Source organism: Strix aluco, chromosome 4 (assembly GCF_031877795.1).
Source record: "Strix aluco isolate bStrAlu1 chromosome 4, bStrAlu1.hap1, whole genome shotgun sequence".
Classification (NCBI taxonomy): Eukaryota; Metazoa; Chordata; class Aves; order Strigiformes; family Strigidae; genus Strix; species Strix aluco.
This window is the reverse complement of record NC_133934.1, coordinates 58,818,678-58,841,640: the sequence shown is the minus strand read 5'-3', so window position 1 is coordinate 58,841,640 and position 22,963 is coordinate 58,818,678. Positions and strand designations below refer to the sequence as shown.

The 22,963-nt window shown below is 37.5% G+C and overlaps 1 protein-coding gene across 1 annotated transcript in view; it reads left to right on the top strand.

Moving 5' to 3' along the window:
- Positions 1-22,963, top strand: part of COL25A1 (collagen type XXV alpha 1 chain) — a 323,220-nt gene that overhangs the window by 283,205 nt on the left and 17,052 nt on the right. The window contains exons 21-34 of the mRNA XM_074823252.1: positions 334-378; positions 2,395-2,439; positions 2,957-3,034; positions 6,063-6,086; positions 7,544-7,588; positions 9,161-9,205; positions 9,517-9,597; positions 10,329-10,391; positions 12,170-12,220; positions 12,581-12,607; positions 14,711-14,791; positions 16,664-16,699; positions 17,590-17,643; positions 22,681-22,734. Coding sequence (XP_074679353.1) covers positions 334-378; positions 2,395-2,439; positions 2,957-3,034; positions 6,063-6,086; positions 7,544-7,588; positions 9,161-9,205; positions 9,517-9,597; positions 10,329-10,391; positions 12,170-12,220; positions 12,581-12,607; positions 14,711-14,791; positions 16,664-16,699; positions 17,590-17,643; positions 22,681-22,734 — 729 coding nt within the window. The remainder of the gene's footprint in view (positions 1-333; positions 379-2,394; positions 2,440-2,956; positions 3,035-6,062; positions 6,087-7,543; positions 7,589-9,160; positions 9,206-9,516; positions 9,598-10,328; positions 10,392-12,169; positions 12,221-12,580; positions 12,608-14,710; positions 14,792-16,663; positions 16,700-17,589; positions 17,644-22,680; positions 22,735-22,963) is intronic.

Genomic DNA, 22,963 nt, shown 5'->3' with positions numbered 1-22,963 from the left:
AGTTAACTATCTTCTCTATCTCTTACAATTTTTCAGGAGCTATGGAATGACATAGGTCATTCCTGCAAACCAGTGTTAATGATGTCTACTCTTTACTAATGCCAATACTACTTTTCCTTTGGAAGGATGGAATCTGTGGCCTTTGCATGCTGATGTTAAAGAATGTATTACTCTGGGTGCTATTAAATTCAGTGCCTTTACGGATTCATTATCTTGGTCACATAAAATGAAGTATTTCTGCTGTTCCATACTTTATTTAGTCATTACTAATTTCTTGTTCTCTGCACTCCCATTTCTCTATCATTTTTCTCCTGTCTGTCTTCCTTTAAACAGGGGAAAACAGGTGAACCTGGATCTAGAGGCCCAAAAGGGTCAAAGGTTAGTAGTAAAGGAACTGTCTTTAGTGGAGTACTTAACAATTTTTAGGATAAATTATTTGTAACATTTCACAGAAACTTCTCTTATCTCTGTGAAGGAAACTAAGAGTCTGCAGTGTTCTTTATAAGTGAAACCTGACTTTCAGCTTTAGCTATTAGAGTCGAATTCTGTGTGTTTTAAACACTGTGATTCTAGTTCTTTTCTGTTATAACATCTATTCCTCTCTGCTCTGGTTTTCCCTGTGCAACTTGGTTTCTCTCTGTGTAACTGATGTGGGTTAGTCCTCCCACATGCCAGGAACCAACACCTGACTATACCTGTGGAGATTTAATTGGTTTTCACAATAATTTGTGGATTCACACTTTGGTGAGTTAGGAATCAGCAGTATTCCGTGTACTGCAGTCTGAGATATGATGGCCAGAAGTCCTACAAAGGCGAGACTTGTAGGTTACATTCCTGTTTTACCTACTTTAAAAATCTACTTTGATTATACCTATCTATCTGTCTGTCCATCCATCTCTATATAGATACAGTTTTTTCACATACCTGGAGAGAGAGATAAAATATATACTTTTCTATTCCTTCATCCACTGTGCAAATCCTGTGCTCACTGGACTCTTTCATATTATATTATGGAGTCAAAGCAAAATGAAAATAGATTTGTTTAGGCAGTTATTGAGTCTACTGTCAGAATAAAGATGACAAGACAATGTAGGCTGGTAGGATACTGTTTGCAGTACTTGTAAGGTCCTTGAAGAGCAGCCCATTCACAGTGCTTAAGGATATGATTAAATAAGTGCCACTTAACCTCTTTCATTCTCACCAGAAAGAAACATTGGAAAGTGAGGGAGCTGATGAGGGATTAAAGCATCACAGTGAGAGTAGAAGAGGAAATCAGCCTCTCATTTGCCTCCAATATCTGGACACCTTCCAAATGGACCAAAAAGACAAAGATACCCCATTTAGTTTCCTTTTTATCAAAAAAGGACATACGATTTTCATTTTACCTGCATACCTGTCTAGAAAATCTGGCCCAGAGAAGTCAGTCTAGTGGTTGGGAACTTCATTTTGTAACAGTTCCAATGACATGTTTACTAGCTGCTGCCAAGGCAACACTGAAGGGAAAAGCAGATGGCACAACCTTGATTATGTCCTGCCACCAGCCCGCTCCCCATATTCCTTCATTAGCCACATGAAAATTTTCAGTTTTCTGTGTTTACTATTACCACTGGTGAAATAATCATTCTTCCCTGACTTATATCAAAGTTTTATAGATTTCAACAGGAGCAAAAGTCGCAGTTCTTACCCAAATTAATTTTGAGTAATATAAAAATATAACATCTTCCTGTGAAAGTGACTGAAATGAAATGAATCATAGTCACTGGATATGAGTGCATACATGTTTGAAATTCCCTCCATCGCTTGAAACTTATTACGAATAGCCAGGAAGAAAAAGCTGTGCGCAAGATGGTAAAGATCTTAAGCCTGGTGCAGTAAGGGAGTAGAGGAACTCTAATGCTGACAGTAATGTTGTGTTTGTGGGGAAGACAATGACTCATGAGTAGGGAACTTCAGAAAGTTAGTGGAGTCATGATCACAGAAAGAAAGTTTATACACTTTGAAACACACCTTTGAAGAAGTTGCTAAGTGTTTTCAGACCAAGTGATTTCATTTCTCTAGCTTTCTCTTAAAGCTTTTGCTAATAGCACCATTAAGAATAGGGAAGTTATACAAGTAAATTAATTGGCAATCTGTCTTTTGTTGGTTCTCTGGGATTTCTTATTCCAAACCAATACAGCACTCTCTAACAATTTACACAGAACAAAATGCATCATTGTCAACCCTGCCTACACAGATTTTGAAGGAGTTTTTCCTTTAATTAATTAAGATCCACATTCTTTTTATGATGAGAGGCCTTTCAAACTGGTTTATTTAAGGTAAACATAATTAAAAGGGAAGAACTATGTGATATATTGACAAACGACATATCTGTTTTCAAATATCATTTTTACATAGGGTGATACAGGTGACAGAGGTGACACAGGATCTGCAGGTCCACGGGTAAGTCTACTTCACTTTTCAGCGGTTTGTTTTGTACTCATAGATTCAGTCTACACTATGAATTGAAATTGTAGCAGCAACTCCCATTAAACTGGTGAAATTGGGCACTTGACTCTGGTGGAACATGTGTTGTTAACTGGCCTTTAATATGAATACCAGCCCTTGCTACTATTTGAAGCTGTCTCCTGTTCACAGATCATGGGCAGGATGTTACATGCCGGATGTTCTGACATTGTTCACACAATGAACAATGAACCTCAGAGGTTTCATATATTTGCTTTCCCACTGCAGCACAAGTCACTGTGTACTGACTTGCTTGTTTATCTTTTTAAAAAAATCATTTTCCTTTAAAAACAATTTTAATTTAATGCTAACTTTTGTAGTTTGTAGTAATATATTGTAAGTACAACAAGATTCCAACACTGCACGGTCAAGTCAAAGCGTGTGTCAGTAGTTAAGTGTCTAGAATAGTCTTTGACAGGTGACTCAAAATTTTTATGGAAAATATATATTACAGGGACCACCTGGACAGAAGGGTGATCAAGGTGCAACAGAGATAATTGATTATAATGGCAATATCCATGAAGCTCTGCAGGTATGCAAACATAACAAGGCTGGAGTGGCTTAGTCTGGTCTGGGAAAAAGCAGTTTGACAGCATTGTATTTCTCTTTTGTGTAGACCTTGAAACTGTTTTGTGTGCAAAGATTGGCTGAGCTTATTAATCAGAAATCTCTTTCTATATTTGGAAATGAGGTTTTCTGTTTGGTGTTAGATAAACTGATTCCTTGATACAATTTAGCTGAGTGAGTTAGTTTCATTTCCCCTGGAGACTACTGACATCATCTAATGAGGATAAAGCTGACTCATTGCTGGCTCTGGTGCTTAGTGCTGAATTCATGTAATAAACTACATACATAGCTTCAGCAGAGGTGTCTACTTTTCAGTTCATGTAGTATAATATTGACATTTCTTTTTTTCCTCCTTTTTCTCTTCCTCTTCCTCTGCAAAGAGCAGAATATTTGAGATTTGGAAACCATGTAATGTGGTTCCATTAGCAATCTGTGGATTCAATCAGCAACTTGAGTATGTTAAATAGACCAAGCACCAGTCTTTCCACTTATTCGTTTCCAGAAAACTTATTTTGACTGGTGTGCAGAAAATTGTGGAGGATTAAAGTGGGGTTATAAAAAGAATGAATAAGTGTTTGCATAAAAGCAAAGTACTGAGGTGACATATGTCATTGCAGTCAAGGTGATTTACATTGCAGTATACTCAGATGCAAATTCTGTGCGGTATAACTCCACCAAAGTGAATGGCTTGCTTATGTGTAACTGAAGACTGAATTTGGCTCATTGTGGATCTGATCATTTTCTCACTGAAGCCACTGAACTTTTTTTCTTGCAGTTACTCAGTGGGAGTGTATAGATGCCTGGCCAGCCATTTGGTTGTCAAGACTCTTTTGAAAAATAAAAAAATCTCACTGCCTTTATTAAAATCTAAAAGCCTGTATGTCATTAAGGCTAAGTCCACACTTCCATTGTGAGTGGTGTCTATGGGGAAGTCTACATAGACATGTTGTGAAGCTCTGCATTATATCTGTCTTATTTGGTTTACTTTTAAGGGAATTCAAACACACAACTTTCAGTCTCTGAGTTAGATACCTAAAGTAGCCTGAAATTTATGTTGCATATTACCAGACACAGATTTACCAAGGACTCTAGCCCCTGTATCTCCTCTATTCTGTCTTTGTATCTTAACTCTGGCATCAATGTTACTTTCAAGCTTCCTCAGAAAAGTTGCAGCACATAAAGAAGTCTTAAAAAGGGACTAAAGCCTATTGCAGTAGTTGAAACATATTAGGAGGCCCTTATCCTATTGTAAATCATTTCAAATGTCATCACCTTCTGATCCAGGGCAACAAATAATTGATATTAGTGGGAATGGCTGTGAAAGGGTAGTGTAAGTAAGATTATATAGGATCAGTCGAAAATATCCTTGCCAAATCCAGCTCAGTCCTTTCAGATGGCAAGCACCCATTCCTAAGTCTCCTGGTGCCAAATTCTTAGGGGCTCTGAGATTTGCAGCTCTCCCATAGAAGCAAATGAGAACTTCCAGTGCTTGGCACTGAGCTGTGAACTTGCACAGAATTTGGCCAGCTGATTTAGGAAGTTGACAAGAATTTGTAAGAAAGACCTGGGCTGCCTGTCTGGTTTTTTAGAATTTAGTAATAATCATCAAGCAGCCTAGAAGCTTCATAACAATTTGGTTACTTTGCCTTGTGCCTCCTACTCTATCTCATGTGTCAGTGGAGAATAAGATGCCTTAGTCCATCAGCACTGAAAATTGCAATCTTAAAATTATCCTCATAGTTTGAACAAGACCACTGCTGAGTGTATGTGGCTTTCACTTGGAGGACCAGGTATAAAATTTGTCTCTCTGTTGAAATTGCTCTTCAGGCCTATTCTGCAGAATTTCCTAAGGCAAGAGGCAGTAGCTGCAAAAGTTTAACCTGTGTAGGAACTAAGGATCAGATATTAAAATCTGAATATGCTGCTGGAAAGGAACCCGTTAGTGTGAATATGCAGACATTAATTTGCAATGGTTATTTTAGGTTTTCATATCTGGATAAACTAAATTTCTCAGTATTTTTAAAGTTCTTGATATATTTCTGTTATTATGTTACAATACAGAGGATATCAATATATTAAAGCCATGTGTTAGAGAACTTTTTTTCCCAAGTATGTATTGAGCAGGTTCCAGATTCTTGACAACAGTATGTATTGCTGCACTGGCAAATGGAGGTTCTTTTAAAGCTTAAAACAGAAGATTTGCAAACCTTTCTTTTCACATAGGAAAACAATTAGAAGAGGTAAATATTTCTTGTTCCATGTAGGCAATAGGAAAGCATGTTCAAGCAGCAATATTTGGGGTTTTTACTGTGCTTAAAAATATAGACAAGTGTTTTAATGACTTTTAATTACTTTTTTGCTTGCTCTTAGATTCTTCTTTGGCAAAAAAATAGTGGCACATCGATATTTTGCCTCATTCCATAATGAAAATGTCTTTTGTCTTTCCAAACATTTGAAGGAGAATTGTAGTATATATAGCTGGGTTTGTGGACCAGCAGTTTTGGCTTTAGAACTTAACTTTTTTGTACATCTGCATTTCTGTATGAAAATCAGTGTTACATCTCCACTCTAGGAATTGTATTTATTAATAAAATATTGATGCAAAACCTGCAGAGATTGCAAAACGTAGGGCAAGCCCTTTAGTCAACTTAAGACACCAACTCATCATGTTTTCCTAAAATGTTTAAAAAAAAATACTTTTGGAAGACTTTTGCTATGAATTTGCTATTTAGTCCTCATTTATGTGATCTCTTAAATTGTGCAAGAACCTGCAGTCTTCACCTGTGTAAAATCCCAATTCCCATGGAAGCCAAGCAGCTAGTACAACACTGGGAGTTAAAAATCACATGGTTTTTACTCTTATTTTTTGGAGGCATGGTGTCTCCCAGATGCACCATAGGTTTTATGTAGGTGATAATTGTAGCAAGCTGAGTAATTTATATCCTTGTTCAATTCTGGTAATGGTGTCTTTTGTTAATATATTTTGCCAACAGAGGATTGCCACCCTGACTGTCACGGTAATTCCTATTGCATGACTTACTGTGTGTTGTAGAACTTCTACTTCATTTTGTAGCATGTTCATAATTCTGCTAGTGCAGGGCATGCCTTCATTGGCTGTCAACCTACTTCATCATCACATGTATTTATTTATTTGCTTGGTGTTCTCATAACAGAGAACCCATTGTTGAAAGCCATTCAACAATGGGACCAGTTCTGCTCCTGCTGAATTAATGGCAAAACTTCAGTTCACTTAAGCAAGAGACCAGGAAAATACATAACTCGGTATTTCTTGAGGTACACATCTAGGCAGATAGCTGCTTTAGAATTTTTGATGTACGTCCCCATCTGTGTGTGTCTACATGGGAGTCGAGCAAAAAAACGAAGCAGGATTTGAATACCAAACAATTTTCTATTATCAACCTTATTTTCAGGGCTGAAATTCAGTTCTTTCAAATTGGCTTGTGAAGAAACTTCGTTTGGGAGTTTACAGACTAGATGCAAATTAATTATTTTCTGAAAAAAAGGCCTGTCTCGGTTAATTATAAGTAAAGCTAAGTAGATAGCCCAAGTATGGGGAATTCTCTTGTCCTATCTTATCAGATCTCAAAAATAAAGATAAATTTTCCAACACCTCTCCCCAAAATGTGTGGATGACTGAACACTCCAGTGCTCTTACTCCAGCCAATTTCTGTGGGAGGTTTAGCCACATCAGGCCAGACACAGTTTCTGAGAATACTGACACCAGCTAGGAGATGCTTATAGTATTGCAGATTCAGCCTTCCTTTAAAGCTGCAGACTTGGTATAAACAAATTCATTTATTATTCTTTTTGTTTCAAGTCCTTCTCTGCAATATTGCTGTTAGTTCTGTTTTCCCATCTGTACAAATGCTTTCTTTATATTAATGGAGGGGATTTTTAAATGTGGGGGTTTTTTTAGAAGCATCCCCACTGTGCACCATCCAGACCACTATTTGATACATGTCACTGTGTCCACAGCCTGAGGTAGAAATGGAAGAAATAGTTGCAACTTATTCCATGGCAATTTCACAAAACACTGCGTATCCCCAAATGCACTTAGCATCTTTTAGCAGAATCCTGTTTGCAATCAGTTGGAGATTTCTCCTAACCATGGATTGTTTTGGATCAGGATGTGAGGGCTGGCAAATGTGGCTGAGGTGAGTTTTGGTGTCCCTGACATTATGAGTAGCTTTGCCATTTCATCAATGGGAGCAGCAGGACATTATTATAAAATATGATCTCTACTGTTATTTTAACGTAATTTTTTGTGGTACCCTTCTGGTTGTTGAGAATTGTCACAGGCTAACAACTTGTCCATAACTGGTCTTGGTTTCCCTTGTGTTAGGAATCTAACCCATTTTGTTATCGGAGCTGTATTAACATTCAACCTATATTTACATGGCAAGTCCTGCAGGAATTTATTTAAAAGCTGAGAGGTTTGTATGTTTCTGTTTAGGGGCCACCAGGACCACCGGGACCCCAAGGGCTGCAAGGGCCAAAGGTGATCTTCTGTATTTTAAGCATTGTATCTTAAGGGTTGTGGTGTCTTCTGGTTTTTTAACTGGTGTGCACACAGGTACACGGAGCTCTCCTGTACAGCATATTTGTAATTTTACTGAATATGGCATGTTTCAAACTTTGCGTCCTAGCCTTTTGAAATGTAGCTTTCCAGAATATGTGCTTTGCTTAGTTGCCACACACAGATGCTCAGCTGAGAACCAGCAAAACTAATTAGTATTGAAATAGGGCAGAAGCATCTCCCCCATGGCTCTGCACTGAGGCTGTTCCCTAGGACGTTGCAAAGTAACCACACAACCAGACAGTGGCTCCTATGCACCCCTTCTGGCTGGGTGGAAATGAGCTAGGCAGAACTGTGTGCAAGGCACCACTGGCCGCGGTATGAGTGCATGTGAATGCAGCTTTTATATTTCAGTGGTGCCCACCCAAATAAGCACAGTCTTTTCTAATGTCAGTAAAAATTAAAGCATGCACATGTGGGCAGGAGCCTGGCTGCAAACCCAAGCCTGCTAATCCCACCTGGCTGGTGCTATGTGTAGTACCAGAACTGTTAGTGAGCAGCCCACACAGAGACAATGAATACCATATGCTGCACTGTTCTATAAAATTTAAATAATAAATTTGCCTATGCTTTAAAAAAAAAAAAAAGTTTTGCAGTTAGTGGACCCTCCTTAAATTGGTTTTAAATTAGTTGAGATAATTCTCCTATTTCTTAAGTACTAGATAGAGCGTATCTTCTATCAGTGACTCTAAGCTCTTCCAAGAGTAAATACATGTTTCTTCAATAACAATACTAGACATTTCAATTTTAGGCTTCATCCAAGGTATTATATGGAAATACAACACATTATATATGTTAATTGTTTTGAGAAATTGTGAGAAACCAGGTTCATTCTTCTGCGTGAAAATTGATAATGGAATACACAGTTAAGTGTGCAGAAATGGCTTTCTGCATTAGGATCTACCCAGCATTTCTGCAGCCTGGAGTTGAAGTGTTGATGAGGTTGTGTTCCTTCATATGGGTGAGCCTTCTCATTCAAAATTAATGACTCAAAGCAGAATTCAACCTTACAGGAGTTTGTTTCCAATATCATAGTCTCTACCCATCAGTGTAACTTGCTCCCTTGGAGAACGCTATTTAGGAATCAGTCACAGGGCAATGTTGTGAATGCGAACTCCTTCACTGGATAATTTATATTAACCAGGGAAAGAAAACATGAAGTCTTTTTCTACCCTACATATATCAAGAGACATGATTCTATATTTATTCCAGTAACTGATAAAGTTTTCACTGGACTGGGGTCTTTTCACCAGGCTTCTGGTGTTTATTATTCTTTTCCGTTTCTTTTTATGCACTTGTTTGGCCTTTGGGTGTAATGACCTAATCAACAGGGCTATTCATTCAATATGTTGCATATAGGTATTATATATATGCTGTTCATTTCGACACAATATTCCCTGGCTTTGCTGTTGTTAATTATGGCAATTTCTCTGCCTCTTTCCTCTAATGTCTGGGACAATTGGGATAATCCAATGCCATCTTATCTTTTTGCAGGGTGAGCCAGGATCCCCAGGAACCCCAGGAGTTGATGGGGAGCAGGTACGTTATGCATAAATCATGTAGTGAAGATCATGTGAGCAACCATAGCTTATTTCAGGAGATTATATCTGTGATCCCAAGTTGTATCTTAGATTTCATAATCTAAATAATAATATAATGAGAGTAATTAATAAAGATCATTATTGTGTTGCTGCATACTCTGCGGTATAATAATGGCTGCATTTCTACATATTAATAACAAAGGTCTCAATCCATAGAATTACTTATTCTGCTTATTAGGATTGAAGCTAGAATTCTGTTGGGATGTCTGTTTTTTTACACATGAATTGCTGAATAAGTACATATTTTAGGGTCCTAAAGGCTCAAAAGGAGATACAGGTGATCCTGGAACGCCTGGAGAAAAGGGAGGAATTGGGCTGCCTGGCCTGCCAGTGAGTATGAAAAATTAACTTATTTTAGATACTTTTATTTTTTCTCTCTTCCACTATCAGGAATTTCTAACAGTGCTGATAAATTGCAAATGGGGCAGAAAGCTCTGGGGAGGAAAATTCTGAGATTGTTCTGCAGCCAATCTAGGATGAAGTGTAAGATTGTCAGAACTTTTCATTCCGCTTACACTCAAACAAAATATTGCTTTGGGAAGAGAGAGATTAGTTGGCATGCTGATCAGATTTGTACCTCTCTTGTAATGTATAGCACAACTTGGGCAAATGTAGCTAGTAGGAGAAAGGAGCTGTGTTTTGAACACATATGAGGAATTTCAGATGACTTAGATTGAGGAGGGAGAGAAAATACATCAGTGTTTATGGGATGAATTCTTCCTCTTCCGTATCAATGTGCAAATGAAATTTCTCAGTAAAAATAGAAGCAATTCCAAAAATGTACCCATAGTACATTATATCATGAATGGAGCGTCAGCTTAAGGACTTGTCACAGATATTATGCCACAATTGATAGCCAATAATATAAAAGCATACCTTTACATTTGTTAACAGTTATTAATAAAGTAACACCAAAACTTTAAAAAAATGAATTCCATTATACATGTGCTGTATTATTCTTTTTAAAAAAATATAATTATTTGCAAATAAATATCATTTCTGAATTGATTGCTAATAAAATTAAAACTGTTTGTAAGTGCTGTCTTGTAATGATTTTGTAGGGAGCCAATGGTATGAAAGGCGAAAAAGGAGATGTTGGTTTGCCTGGTGCCCAAGGTCCTTCAGTAAGTCTCAGTGTGGAGTTGCAGTGAACATAATAATCCAGCAATGGTTCCCAGCTTTTGATTCTGAACAATACTTCATATTCACGGCTGATCTTTCCTGACATCCTTGATGGTTCCTACACTTGAATTTTCAAAATATTTTTCCTTTTTGACTAACTATTTGCCCTTTTGAGAATGAATGGACTTCTGGTCATAGAGCTAAATACTGTTTAAGAAATTCTGAAGATGTAATCCTGTTCTGTTCTCTCACTATGAACAACAGTCCTGCTCAAACAACAGTCCTGCTCCCTTCAGTGAAAGTCTTCTGGCTCTGTAATGAATCAAAAGATAAATGCTTTGCAAGATTAAATGAAGAGATAAGACTGATGGGAAAAAAAACAAAACTAAACCAAAAAAACAAACGAAACAATAAATCTCTCTCAACACCTTGTATTCTGGGGATCTCAGCAAGTCCAGTGAGAAACAGACTAGACTGACTTCAGTGATGTCCGGAATAGTGACATGTGACCCAGGATAGACACTAGTTTTACAAGACCAGATATTCTCCGGATTTTTCAAAGTGTTGTAAAGGCATTAAAAAAAAAACCAACAACAAAACACCCACAGACAAACCCAAAACAAACAAAAAAACCCTCCCCACACAATACCTTTATGATATGAGTGATTACCATTTTCAGAGCACAGAAAGTTAGGAAACCTCAGAGCAGAAGTTAACTACCACTACCTTGTCAGTGGTGACATACCCTGGGTATTTGGAGCCATAGCTCTGAGGAGTCAAAGAGGTTACCCTCTGCCATTGCAGGACACGCTAAGCACCCTGTATCTCCAGGTCTCTTTCTCTGAAATGAAAATTAATTTGTTACAAACTAATTCACTAACTCATTCGTCTTGTTCTCCTTGTTCTCACTTGAAACAAGTCTTTCAGTTTTCAGGAGATTTCACAGATGGTGGAATCTGTGTCTTAGGTTTCAAAGCTCCTTTTGTTGCCACTGTTGCCATCACCAACAGCTAGTGTAGCAGAGAGGTTGCTCATAAGTCTGGAGACCTGATTTAGCATCCCTGCTGCCACCTTGCAGGTTATGATAACAGCCCTTTGAGATTAAACCCAGGAACAGAGGTGACATTAAACTGTAAATATCATCATGAAATTCTCTTCCATGGATTTGTTAGGAACACAGGAAACCAGCACAGAATATGCATGCACTAAATGCTGAGCAACCTGATTACCTATTTTAATGACTTCAGGGAGTTCTTGGTACAAGTGGGCTAAATGAAATAAAAGGAGAGACAAAGGGAAATTTTGAAAATATGCCAAACCCTAGCTTGAATTTAGTATCTTTTCCATTCATCACTATTGGGGGAGGAATAAAATCACACATCATCTTCTTCTGTTTCTGTAGATAACGTAGTACAAAGATGACTAGGGAGCACATACCATAAAATATTAAAAGTTCAAGCATCCCTGATCGGTACTGTTTGTTTTAGAGAGACTTTTTTTTCCTATACCATCTTAAAGTGTATCTTAGACCCTACGAATAAGAATCAGGGGACAGGAATGCTGCTATATCCACAGGCAGATCTACACTTCAGGTACCCTGTCTGTCAAATCAAAATAATTCCCATTCCTAAAACCCTTTCTAGATATGCTGTCAATGTGCACCACTGCATTGCTGTGTTTGAAAGTGCTTGCGAACAGAAGAAGGGTCAGTCTGACTTCTGGTATTTGAGAGGGAGTTCTTTACTCTGCATGATTTAATGCCATTGTTTTCTATCTGTAGATGATAGGACCACCTGGACCACCAGGGCCACATGGTCCTCCAGGCCCTATGGTAAGCGGAGGAGGAGGAGCGGGGCTGGAAAGGGTTTAAGCCCTCTTGTCATTTTAAAGCCTGCTTAATGCAAGTGCTATGAGTATATGTGACCATTAGAGAGGGACCTAATTTAGGACCTTTTCTGCATGTCTTAAAATTCATAGGAAGTAGAGAAACAAATTGCAGTGCCTATGTTAGTGTTATCATGCTACTGGTCTGGTTCATTCTCTGAATCAGGTGTTTACAGTTGCCTTATTGGCAGCTGCATTTCATTTGTGAGGACAAAAATACAGGTGCAACTTGCACCCCTACAAAGCAACAAACTCTTAAAAATATGTGGCGTATTTTCCTAACGAAAAATGGTATCTTTATTTTCAGGGACCTCATGGACTGCCTGGCCCAAAGGTAAATGGCTGTCTTAAATAGTCATGTTCTTGATGTCTGTGAAGTGTCACACTTTGTTCTTTAATGCATGCAGCTATGTTTTGTCTTACGCTTCATTTAATAAATGTTTCTGATATTCTTAAACCTTAAAGCAGATTTTAATATTAACAGATAGCTTAAAAGCTTTTTAAATTTTCTGTGATTGTTTCTGAGTAGTATTTATCCTGAGCATTGGCTGAATCTATTTTTTTAATTAATATTTGTAATGTGGCATTAAATTATTTAGTTTTCTGTTTATGGGCAAGTTACTCAACATTGCACTTGCAATTGGAATTACTTTTGAACATAGAAGCGTGTTATACATTCAGGAAATGGAGTCAGATAAATTCTTCTTCATTTATGCTCTCTTGCATCTCCTACTTCTTCCATTATGAATGGCCTTTCACCTTCTTAGGTGCCTTGTACCAGTTTCTTCACGCATTATGCGAGTTTCCCATCACAAACTCATGTGTGTATTTTTGTTTTCCAACCTGGAATCCCCAATCAGGCAGGTCTGCAATACTATCTGAACGTTTTCCACAGCACAGTACATGAAGATACACTGTAGTGTCTCTCTGAGCCCGTGAAAACAGCTCAGGAGGAGGGAAGGGGGTTTTGGCAGATTTGGAATATTTTAATTTGTGCTTTAACTCAGTAATCACCAGTAAACTAAAATTCAGTGTGACACTATAGCATAGCATTCATTAGGGCCAGTGGTGTTGTCAGGTATGATCATTTTAATCACTATGGCTCCCTAGTCATATGCACCTTTCTGAAAAAAATAAGAGAAGGGGTTTTTTTGTTTAATTTTTGGGGTTTGGTTTGGTTTTTTACGGTGTGAGACAGAAAATCACAGGTTTGACTCCTCATGAGACTGTTTGTGTTACCTTGGTGCAAGAAGCCCGAGTCATAAATCATTTTTTGAAGTCAAGTCTGTTCCGTCTTAGCATCAGTCCTGCCTTACCTCAGGCTTTTGGCCTGAGACTCAGGCTTTTGTGAGATTTCTCAGGTCTGTTTCCAAAACTTCAGTGTTTTCAGTGCTACTGCTCTGAAAGTCACATCAAGTCAAATAGAAAAAGAATAAAGAAATGGCTATTTAGGGGTGCAAAGCAGGCAGATGATGTCTGGAGTTACTTAAAGCAGCTGACTAGATTCTATTGAGATTTTTTTTTAAAAAATATAGTAGTATGATATAAGGTAACGTAATACATCAAAGGGAAACCTAGGAACAGGCCATGGGGAGCAGCCTGGATGAAATACTCATGTATTTCTGTTTCTCAAAAGAGGCAGATGTGGTCAGTACTCTTTTTGACTGGGCAGCCCTCAAGCTGAGGTACTTTTTCATGATGCAAGAATGATTTATTGGCAACTCCAAACCCACCATTATCCTCTTAGTGATGTCTAATGTAATAGCCTATGCATAATTTAACAATCACAAGACAAGTGCCATTTCTTATGTTGTTTAAACTTCTCTCTATGAACATTGAAGCTATGGAGTTCCCAAAGAGCTTAGCGTTGTATAACCTATACTGCTTCTTTTAATTTGTTACTGTTTAATTATGTATGCTTAAAGGTTTAAAGTATCTTTATGTAAGATTTTTCTGCAAATTCCAGTTTGCCATAAGAAAAAATACTGCTTCCTTACAAAATGTACTTTTCAAGAGATCCCACTGTAGAGACCTGCAGTTTTGAAGCTTATTTTTCTAAAAGTTTTCTTTCAGTTTGAATTATCTGCATAGGGTCATTTATGGGATTTGAGGAAATTCCAAAAACCCCTGAAACTCACGCTTAATTCAAACCATCTATCTGTAGTGATAATCATTACGAAAAGATTCAAAAGAATCTGTAGCTCATAAGTTTCCTGTAGTTCTTTTCACACAGATTTTAAATCTCTAGCAGGCACCCTCCCAAATGTTTTTGCCCAGTACTATATCAGTATATAAATTGCCAGTAAGCTAAGAAGGTTGAATTTGTGTCCTTGTTTCAAACTGGAATTTGCAGATATTTCTGAGACTGGCTTCTTCTATCCCAGCTTAAACACACTTTATAGCACCAAAAATTTGGCATTTATACTTTTACGTTTAGGGTGAACCAGGGTTAAATGGTCTTAAAGGATTGAAGGGTGAACCAGGTCAAAAGGGTGACAGAGGGCCCCTTGGTCTTCCAGTAAGTAAAAAACCCAACTATTCAATCTCAGTGCAAATCACAAACTTCTCTTTCTACTCCTGATGAACAACTCTGGTTTACTCAATAGCATATATAGAATACACCAAGTTAGAGAAGAGCATCAGTCTTGTTTTGTTTTACCCCAAATCTTTCCTATCATCCAAAGTAACATCCTCTAACACCCTGTGCTGTCAGGGTTTTTTTGTTATGTGTCAGTTGAAAGTGTTCAGTGTCACAAGGAAGCCATCACCCCATTACATTAGTCATATTGTTATTTAAGTGTTTATGGTGTTTGCATTAGAAAATGAGTCTTCATTTTTCCCCATCTCTTCAGTTTTTCTTCCTCTGTTTACACATCTGCAGTTAAAATGGAGAGGTCTAACTGAGGAAAGTTAAAAATTGGTTTAGGGAATTTTATTTTTTTTATTATTCATTAGAGGATGGTGGATTGTTACTTTTGCCTTGTTCTTTAGAAAATTTCCCTTCTGAGTGTTTGGCATAAATTTTGTCTTGAAAACAAATGAAGGAGCTTAAAAATAAATTTTCATGTGGAAATATTACAGTTCTTAAAATTTAGTTTGATTTTTTTGTGCTTATTTTGTGTGTTTGAAAGCACTCTGAAAAGCTAGTTTTATTTTTTCTCACAAAAAGTGTTAATTTTTTTTTTTTAATGTGAGGATTACTCCATGTGATTACATTGTTAATAGTAAAATGGAGGAAAAAGACTTAGTTGACGCAAAGGAACACAAACCTCTCTGATTAATATTTTCAAGAATTATGTGCAGGGCCTCTGTACAAGGTCAGCTTCTCTGAGAATTTTAACTTATTTTGAAAAAAGATCATTTTCAATTTGACGGTTACAACTATGTAGAGAGGGAGCTTTGGAGGTCTGATCCAACTCTCTGAAAATGGCTAAAACTAAGAAGAAAGTTTTGGTTCTGCCAGAAATGTTTTTTCTAGCCCAGAGCAAAATATGCCATTAATTTCTCAAATTTACATAGATCTTGTCTTGCTCCTGCTTACTGCTTTCTCTAAACGTCATTCTAAGGAGCAAAGTCCAATTCTCTGACTTTCTAAAAATGGCTCATTTTCACCATTAATTAGGTTTTTTGCCTTTTTTGGAGGGGGCCCAGATTATTCCCTGTGTCCCTATCCCCAGCATTGCTGCCAGCAGTGGTGGGATAGTCGAGCAGCTCTTTCGCTGCTGCTCTGTTATTCGCACAAAATCCACCAGAGGTCATCCCGTCCCCAAGGATGCTGAAGGAAGTAGCCCGCAGCGCCGGGTGCTACCCACTTCCAGCCCTTGTCTGTGCTCTGAGCTGGGAGTATATTGGAAAAACAGGAAATGTGATTGTCTCCCGGGCTCTTGGAAATGAATGAGGCCATTGTAGTCAGGATCCAGATTTTGTTGACTGCATAATGCAGTATTCTTGCACTTAAATACTTCCTATCACAGTTAACATACATTTTTTTCTTTGTGTAGTATAGTATTCGGTATTGTCGTTAGTTACAAATTAGAATGCATGCAAGTATATTACAAAGTAAATATTTGCGTCTTAAGGCTCAGAAACACCCTAACATCTGGTGTTTGTAGCACTCCTATAGCTTCACATTATTCTGGTCTAATATACTGTGGCATGAAGGCAGGGGTAGGTCAGTGGTGTTACACTAATGTGAGAACAGAATCAGGCTCTTGATGTTTTATGTGACTTTTTAACTAACATGCTGTAGTAATGTGATACCCATTTCAGAACCCTGTCACAACTTGTACTGTACGTTTGAATTATGTTTATTCATCAGCACCACTTACTAATCTCACGTTCTTGTCATTCGTGTTGTACCCATCGTCCATGCTTCCACCTAACCACACAGGGAGCATCTGGCTTAGACGGAAAGCCAGGACCCCGGGTGAGTCCCTTGTCTTTCTGTGTCGCTCTTCGTTACCGAGTCCGTGTGCTTTCCAGCAGCTCCACCACCAGCGCTCCCGCACTGCACGGAGGAAGGAAGGCCAAATACCGCAGGCATTTTCCATGCTACCTAAGAGGGGGCTTCGAGCAGAGTCTTAGGGCAAAGTGTGTGGGAAGGAGAACATAATTCTCTGTAGAAGGAGCTCTGAATCTTAAAAAGGCAGCTTGGTTTTGATTTTTGGTTGGACAACCACCTTGGTTGGGGTGCTTATTTTCCAGAGTAAGGTTAGGCAGGGATTTAGTTTACACAGGAAAACATACTTGTTCAATGCTAATATGGAATCAGTGAAATGGATGCAGACGTGCTGGGGTTCTGCTGCAGGCATTGTCATATTAAATATAAATGTTAAATCGTTTGCTTTTTATAATGGTAAAGAAATGGATAGTGTGAAAGAGGAGTAGAGTTATGTGTTTGAAGGCTTCTGTAAGATTCCCATTGATCACTGTAACAGGTGAGTCCACCTTACAGGTAGACATTTGAATCAAAAAAATGATCTATGTTTAAAAAAAAAAATAATCTCTGTTTGACCCTTTCATTTTTCCTGGCAAAATTTCTTTCAATAAATTTAAAATCTTCATAAATCTGATGACTTCCATGAATAAAGTAAAATCCAACTAGAAGAAAGATGGGTTACCTCATAACAGGAGAGCTTATAGGTGGAGTTTTGAAAGACAAATGGATTTGTTTGGCCAGGTCCCATCACAATTAAGTCTGAATTTTCAGCCAGTGAAGACTGATTCCATGTTAGTTCTTGGCCAGAAGACAGCTATTAAAACTAAAAACTTGTAACAACAAGATCTCTCTCTCACCCTCTATGTTTCCTTTCATAGGGTGTAGATGGCCCAGTTGGCCCCCATGGCCCTGCAGGTCCTAAAGGAGACAGAGTAAGTATATGTTCCACATGCTTCTCTTTATAAAAGCGACTGCTGCAATGGTAAAACATCATATGGCTACTTATAGTGTGCCTAGATGTTACTAAGCATAACAATATCTCATCTGTTTAAGAATCAGCCCAGAACTCTATACATGTTCTAGTTACGCACTGTTTAAGGGTTGCCTGTTTAAGGGTTGATTTTGTAACTCATTAACTTCAGAGGAGCTGGTATTTTGTAATGACTAATCAGTAAGAAACTTACAGGACTTTCAAGTTCACAGTGCTACACAGAACATAATTTTGGTTGGTTTCATTCTTTTGTGTAAATGGATTGAGAGAACAAACTGGGACAGAAGAAAATAGTGTGATCTTATACGTATATACATATGCAATGGCAAAAAAAAAATTATTTCTCACCTCTTTGCACTTAATTCATTTTAAAAAAATTCTCTAACCTCTCTACAATTTAAACTTTTCATTTTTTTAAGCTTAGAAGATAGGAGCCCTCCTATTTAATTTGAAATATTCACAGTAAATTTTCCCCAGTGGAAACAGGATAGGGACCTTAATCTTTAACTGTAAGCCTGTCATCTTTAACAATACAGCCATCAACTTGTGCAACAAAACAAAAGATGATACCTTATACTAACTAAAACCTCCAAGGAGTTGCCAGCCCAGAATTTTGTCTCTTTTAATTCCTCACTTTAACAGAACAGCTGTGCTAAAATGACTTCAGACTTGCTGTATTAAGGACGCAGCCATATGGCACAGGTCCAGTTAGCTTTAACAGCAGTACATCTTGGAAAGGTATGCGTGACTTGATGATTCATTTTTACAGAGCTCTGTGTTGAGAAATAAATACAGGACATGCAGCATAGTCCAAAATAGTAACAGTAGACTGTAGTTACCACTCAGGCTAGTTAACTGTCTGAAGGACTTGGGTATGCTTCTTTTTTTTTCTAGGGATATCAGAATCAAGTCTTTTCTTTCACTTAGGACATAACTTCTTTTTCTATCAACTCTGTGACAAGATAGTTGAACATAATCTTCTGAACTTCAGGAAATAATTTAAATGAGATATGCATATAAATATGCATATGAGATATAGATACTTTACATCTTAGTCTTGCATTATGAGCTTTTATCTTGAAGGATGTGCATATGTACTACTGGTTGAAATTTCTTCCAAAACCGATGTGCTATAATATAAACCATTCGTCTAATGTATGGAAGATAACTATAATTGTTTTTTCTTATGAAAGTGTCCCAAGCTCATAATAGGTCATACAGCTGCATCCAGAATCAGCCCTACCATGACTGTGACAAGTAGTAGTTACAAAGGGGACAGGAGCTGCTGTGATGTAAATCAGTTCAATAATTGCATGAGGACAGAGGGACAGATTTGCAAAACTATAGAAACTAAGGTGTGCAAGAAATTCCTCCACACCCACCATTTTCTGTGTAGCTAAATGAATGAGAGGAAGTTTGCAAGAAAGATGATAAGGTTTTTTTTCCAAGCAATCAGCTAGCAAGCTTATTGCTGTAATTGTTCATTTAATTATTCAGTACTGTTTGGGAGGAGTTGTTTGTAGTATAGTTGTCTAACAGGTGCCTGGCGTTGATACATGTCTCATTATCTAAATAACAAATCGTGTGTCGTTAATGCAGTTTGCAACTGTTGAACTCCTTTATGTGAAAAGGCCTAGAAGGGCATTAGGGGTTCCTAATGTGAAATACAACCATGTTCTTAAATCCACATTATTTAAAATTTGAAAAGACAGTCTCACTTTGAGACAATATATGTAAAATGCTGGTCACTATATATTTGTGTCTTCTTAAAAGTTAAGGAAAGCAGGTATAATCAAATTGAAGACTAGAGATTTCTCCTGTAGAAATCATGGATTCAGCGCTGCGTAGGCTGCACTCTTCTTAGGTAGAACGGACTGTTGTGCAAATTAGGGTTGGTTGGTTTGTTTCCAGTTTAGCTATTTAATTAAAATAGAAAACATCAGACAGTCGTCATACAAAGCTTGTTTAGATGGTGAAAAAGTAGACTAGGAAAATAGTGTATGTCACTAGAAAACAGGAAAATGTGAATTTTAGAACAAATGTGCTATTATCTCACTGTGTGAGCTTAACCATGTAATTTTCTCTCTAAACTTTAAACTGTACATTGATTATTAAAAGCTAACACAGGATTTAACACTTCCTGAAGGTATGATACAGGTGAACATTCCAATACTGGGTTTTTATGCGTTTCTTTTGGTAAAAACAGAAATGGTAATTAATAGTGTGAATTAATGTAATTTATTAGGCTGGTGTCTTACAGTCCTTAATAAATTCTTCAGCTATTGAAAATACTATTTTGCTAGGTGCTTAGAGAGCTTTTCTGAGACCATCTTCATTAAATGGAGGAGTCGATCATAATAGGCCTCTGAATCTGGCTCTGTACCTATTAATCTCACATATTCTCTTGAGAGAAAATAGAGAACATTGATAAACAGATAAACATCTTAAACTACTACTCATTGAAAGAGGACATGTAAACCCGAAGGGTAATGACGGGCATAATGTTTATCCAACTTCTTGTCCATCCAGAAGAAGCTGAAAGACAATGTTAACAAAATGCTAATTTCCCAAAGCTCTTACCTTGATGGCAAAGACCTGGTATTGAACTTGATTTTGGCTCTCAGATGTGTAGCCTGCGCAACACTGTTATCACTACACATGTAGTTGTACTGGGAGGGAAAGTGTATTCTCTTTAATTTGGTTAAAATGGTTGTCACTATGGCAGTGTTACGAAATCTCCATATCAGTCTTAATGGAGACACCAATTATGCAGCTTTATTCATGCAAATGGTAGTCCATATTCAGCCATGACTCAGGAGATGGAAGTGATATAGGAGGCAAAAACAAAGGCTAGGGTTTCTGTTCTTTGGGCACTGATGAATTGTCTTATAAGAAGATATTGAAAAACCTTCTTGAAGTTTGTGAATGTCTGTTTCCCTGAAGGAAATGTTTTATCACGATGGCTGAGGGCAGTATGCCCATGACAGTCCATCAATCTTATATAATCCATAAACATTTAGGACCTCATCTGATATTCCATACTCATTTGATATTGGAGGCAAAAAATTGTGAGATATATTTCTCTAAATATATTCTTACATAACAGATGAGACTATTTCCTAGACTGATACATTTGGTATCTTTATGTCTACCATATGTTTAGCAACGTTATAGGCCTATCTTGAGAGGACTTTGTACAGTCATCTTTGCTGTTGAAGATTTTTTTAAAAGATACTTAACTAGTCTTGACATATTTCAAGTATTGATCAAACAGTTTTGTAGCTGTATATACATGTCAGCACATCAGTTTCTTCTCAGCAGAAAGTTTTAAAGCTGCAAGATTTACTATTTTGAAAATCAGCTGTTACTTCCCAATGCCTCCTATTGTCCTGCAAGGGCTTCCAGCCTAAATGCTGCTCAGAAGTTGCTGGAGATTAACAGAATCCAGAAAGATCAGACATTACACTTCTAATCGCCACCAGACTAAAGTGAGTATAGATAGTATCCATCTATGTAAAACATGAAGTATCTAAAATAGATCAAATGTCAGTTACTCTGACAAACTCCTTACTGCTGTGATTATTCAACAACAGATTCAGACTCAGTTTATTCTGGTGCCTGCTTTTTTGTATTATCCAGTCAATAAAATTGAGACTTAGCAGCCCATTTTCAGAGCTGTGCTGAAGGACTTGGCTGTGCTGATGATCACCACTATTAATTAGGCACATATCTACATCTCTGTCTTGTGCTTTTAATGCATTAATAATGAGTAGTAAATAACCCAGATTTTTAGAGGATCTTGTACACAGAATTATCTCAAGAGCTTAAGTGCAGCAATTGCTGGGATGAAACACAACACTTCAGTATGCCAGGAGCCTTGCATGAAGCCATGTTATGTTAAGGAGAGGAGGTTAAGAAGGCATCCAAATAACCCAACATAACAAATCCAGAGTAGGAGCTTTGAAAACTGAAGGTGGTCAGGACTTTTTTTTAAAATCTCATCAAAGATTTGTTTAGTCCTCTCAAGAGAGCAGTTTAGTCCTCTCAAGAGAGTATGGCTTTTCTGCTGGGTTTTATTCTGAAGAGCAGTCTGAAACAAGACTGCTGCCCGCACCTACTTACCAGCCCTGCCTCCCTAACAGGCTCGCAGAGAACTGTGCTCCTGGTTACATGGGCTCATGTTGGCCAACCCAGGAGGTTTTAACTCAGTATCTATCTTGATGAAGACCAATTGGAGAGCAAAGATGATTACTACTGTCAGCCTGAAATTTGTCGCCTTGAAATTTTATTTCATTTGGAAAAGTTTTCTCTATATTAAGGTTGCAAAATGATTTTGGTAGCATCCCTCTGGAAACTGGTAATTTTCCCATGGATTTTAGTGCAGAATGAGATCAAACTTCTGGAGTAATCTCTGTACTTGTTTGTCTTGCACATTAACACAGTTTTGATTTAATAAACCAGGGTATTTACTTCACTACTCTAGAATCCAATAGAGCAGTTAGCAACAGTGCATGGGATAATCTTCATAATGTCACTGTTAATAACATTGCCTGCTTAAATACAAGCTTTGATTGACACATTATTTTTGCTTGTCATTGTGTCGTATCTCAGCTGCTGTGCTGCAGCTTGATGCTGTGTATCCTCAGTTTTCATTACAACGTTGGATTTTTACTGAGTGCAATATTACAGCTGTTACAAGCTTAAAATTGAAATCAGTGCAATTTCAGTTTGACAAATATTTTCTCTTACTAATGGATTTAAAAACAAATGTAATGTCATATGCCTGAAAAGACATTTTGCCTAGAAAGTAATACACAACTTCTTTTTGCCCCTTTAATTATTTAATAAAAATAAATGACCTTGGATATTTTTCATTCAGAAGATTTAAAAATGCATAAACTTTAACCTAAAGCACTTGGCAGAGATCATTTCTAAGATAGACGATGTTTTGTTTGCTTGTTCTGTAATCTTTTCTTAGGGTGAAAAGGGAACTGTAGGTGACCCTGGACCCAGAGGACCATACGGCTTGCCTGTAAGTTGCACATAGGTTGTACACATTGTGCTTTTCATCACTCCTTGATTAAACTTTGTGTGCTTTATGACTGCTTTTCATCTAGCAATGCAGTTATTTGGAAAAGGCAAAGATAGATAATAATCCCTGACAGTGCTAGGTCACTGGTCTGTATTGAAGACTTAGATTCCTAGCCATACATGTGGTCATGTAAAAGTAATGAAACAGACCTGACATGAACCAGCAAGAT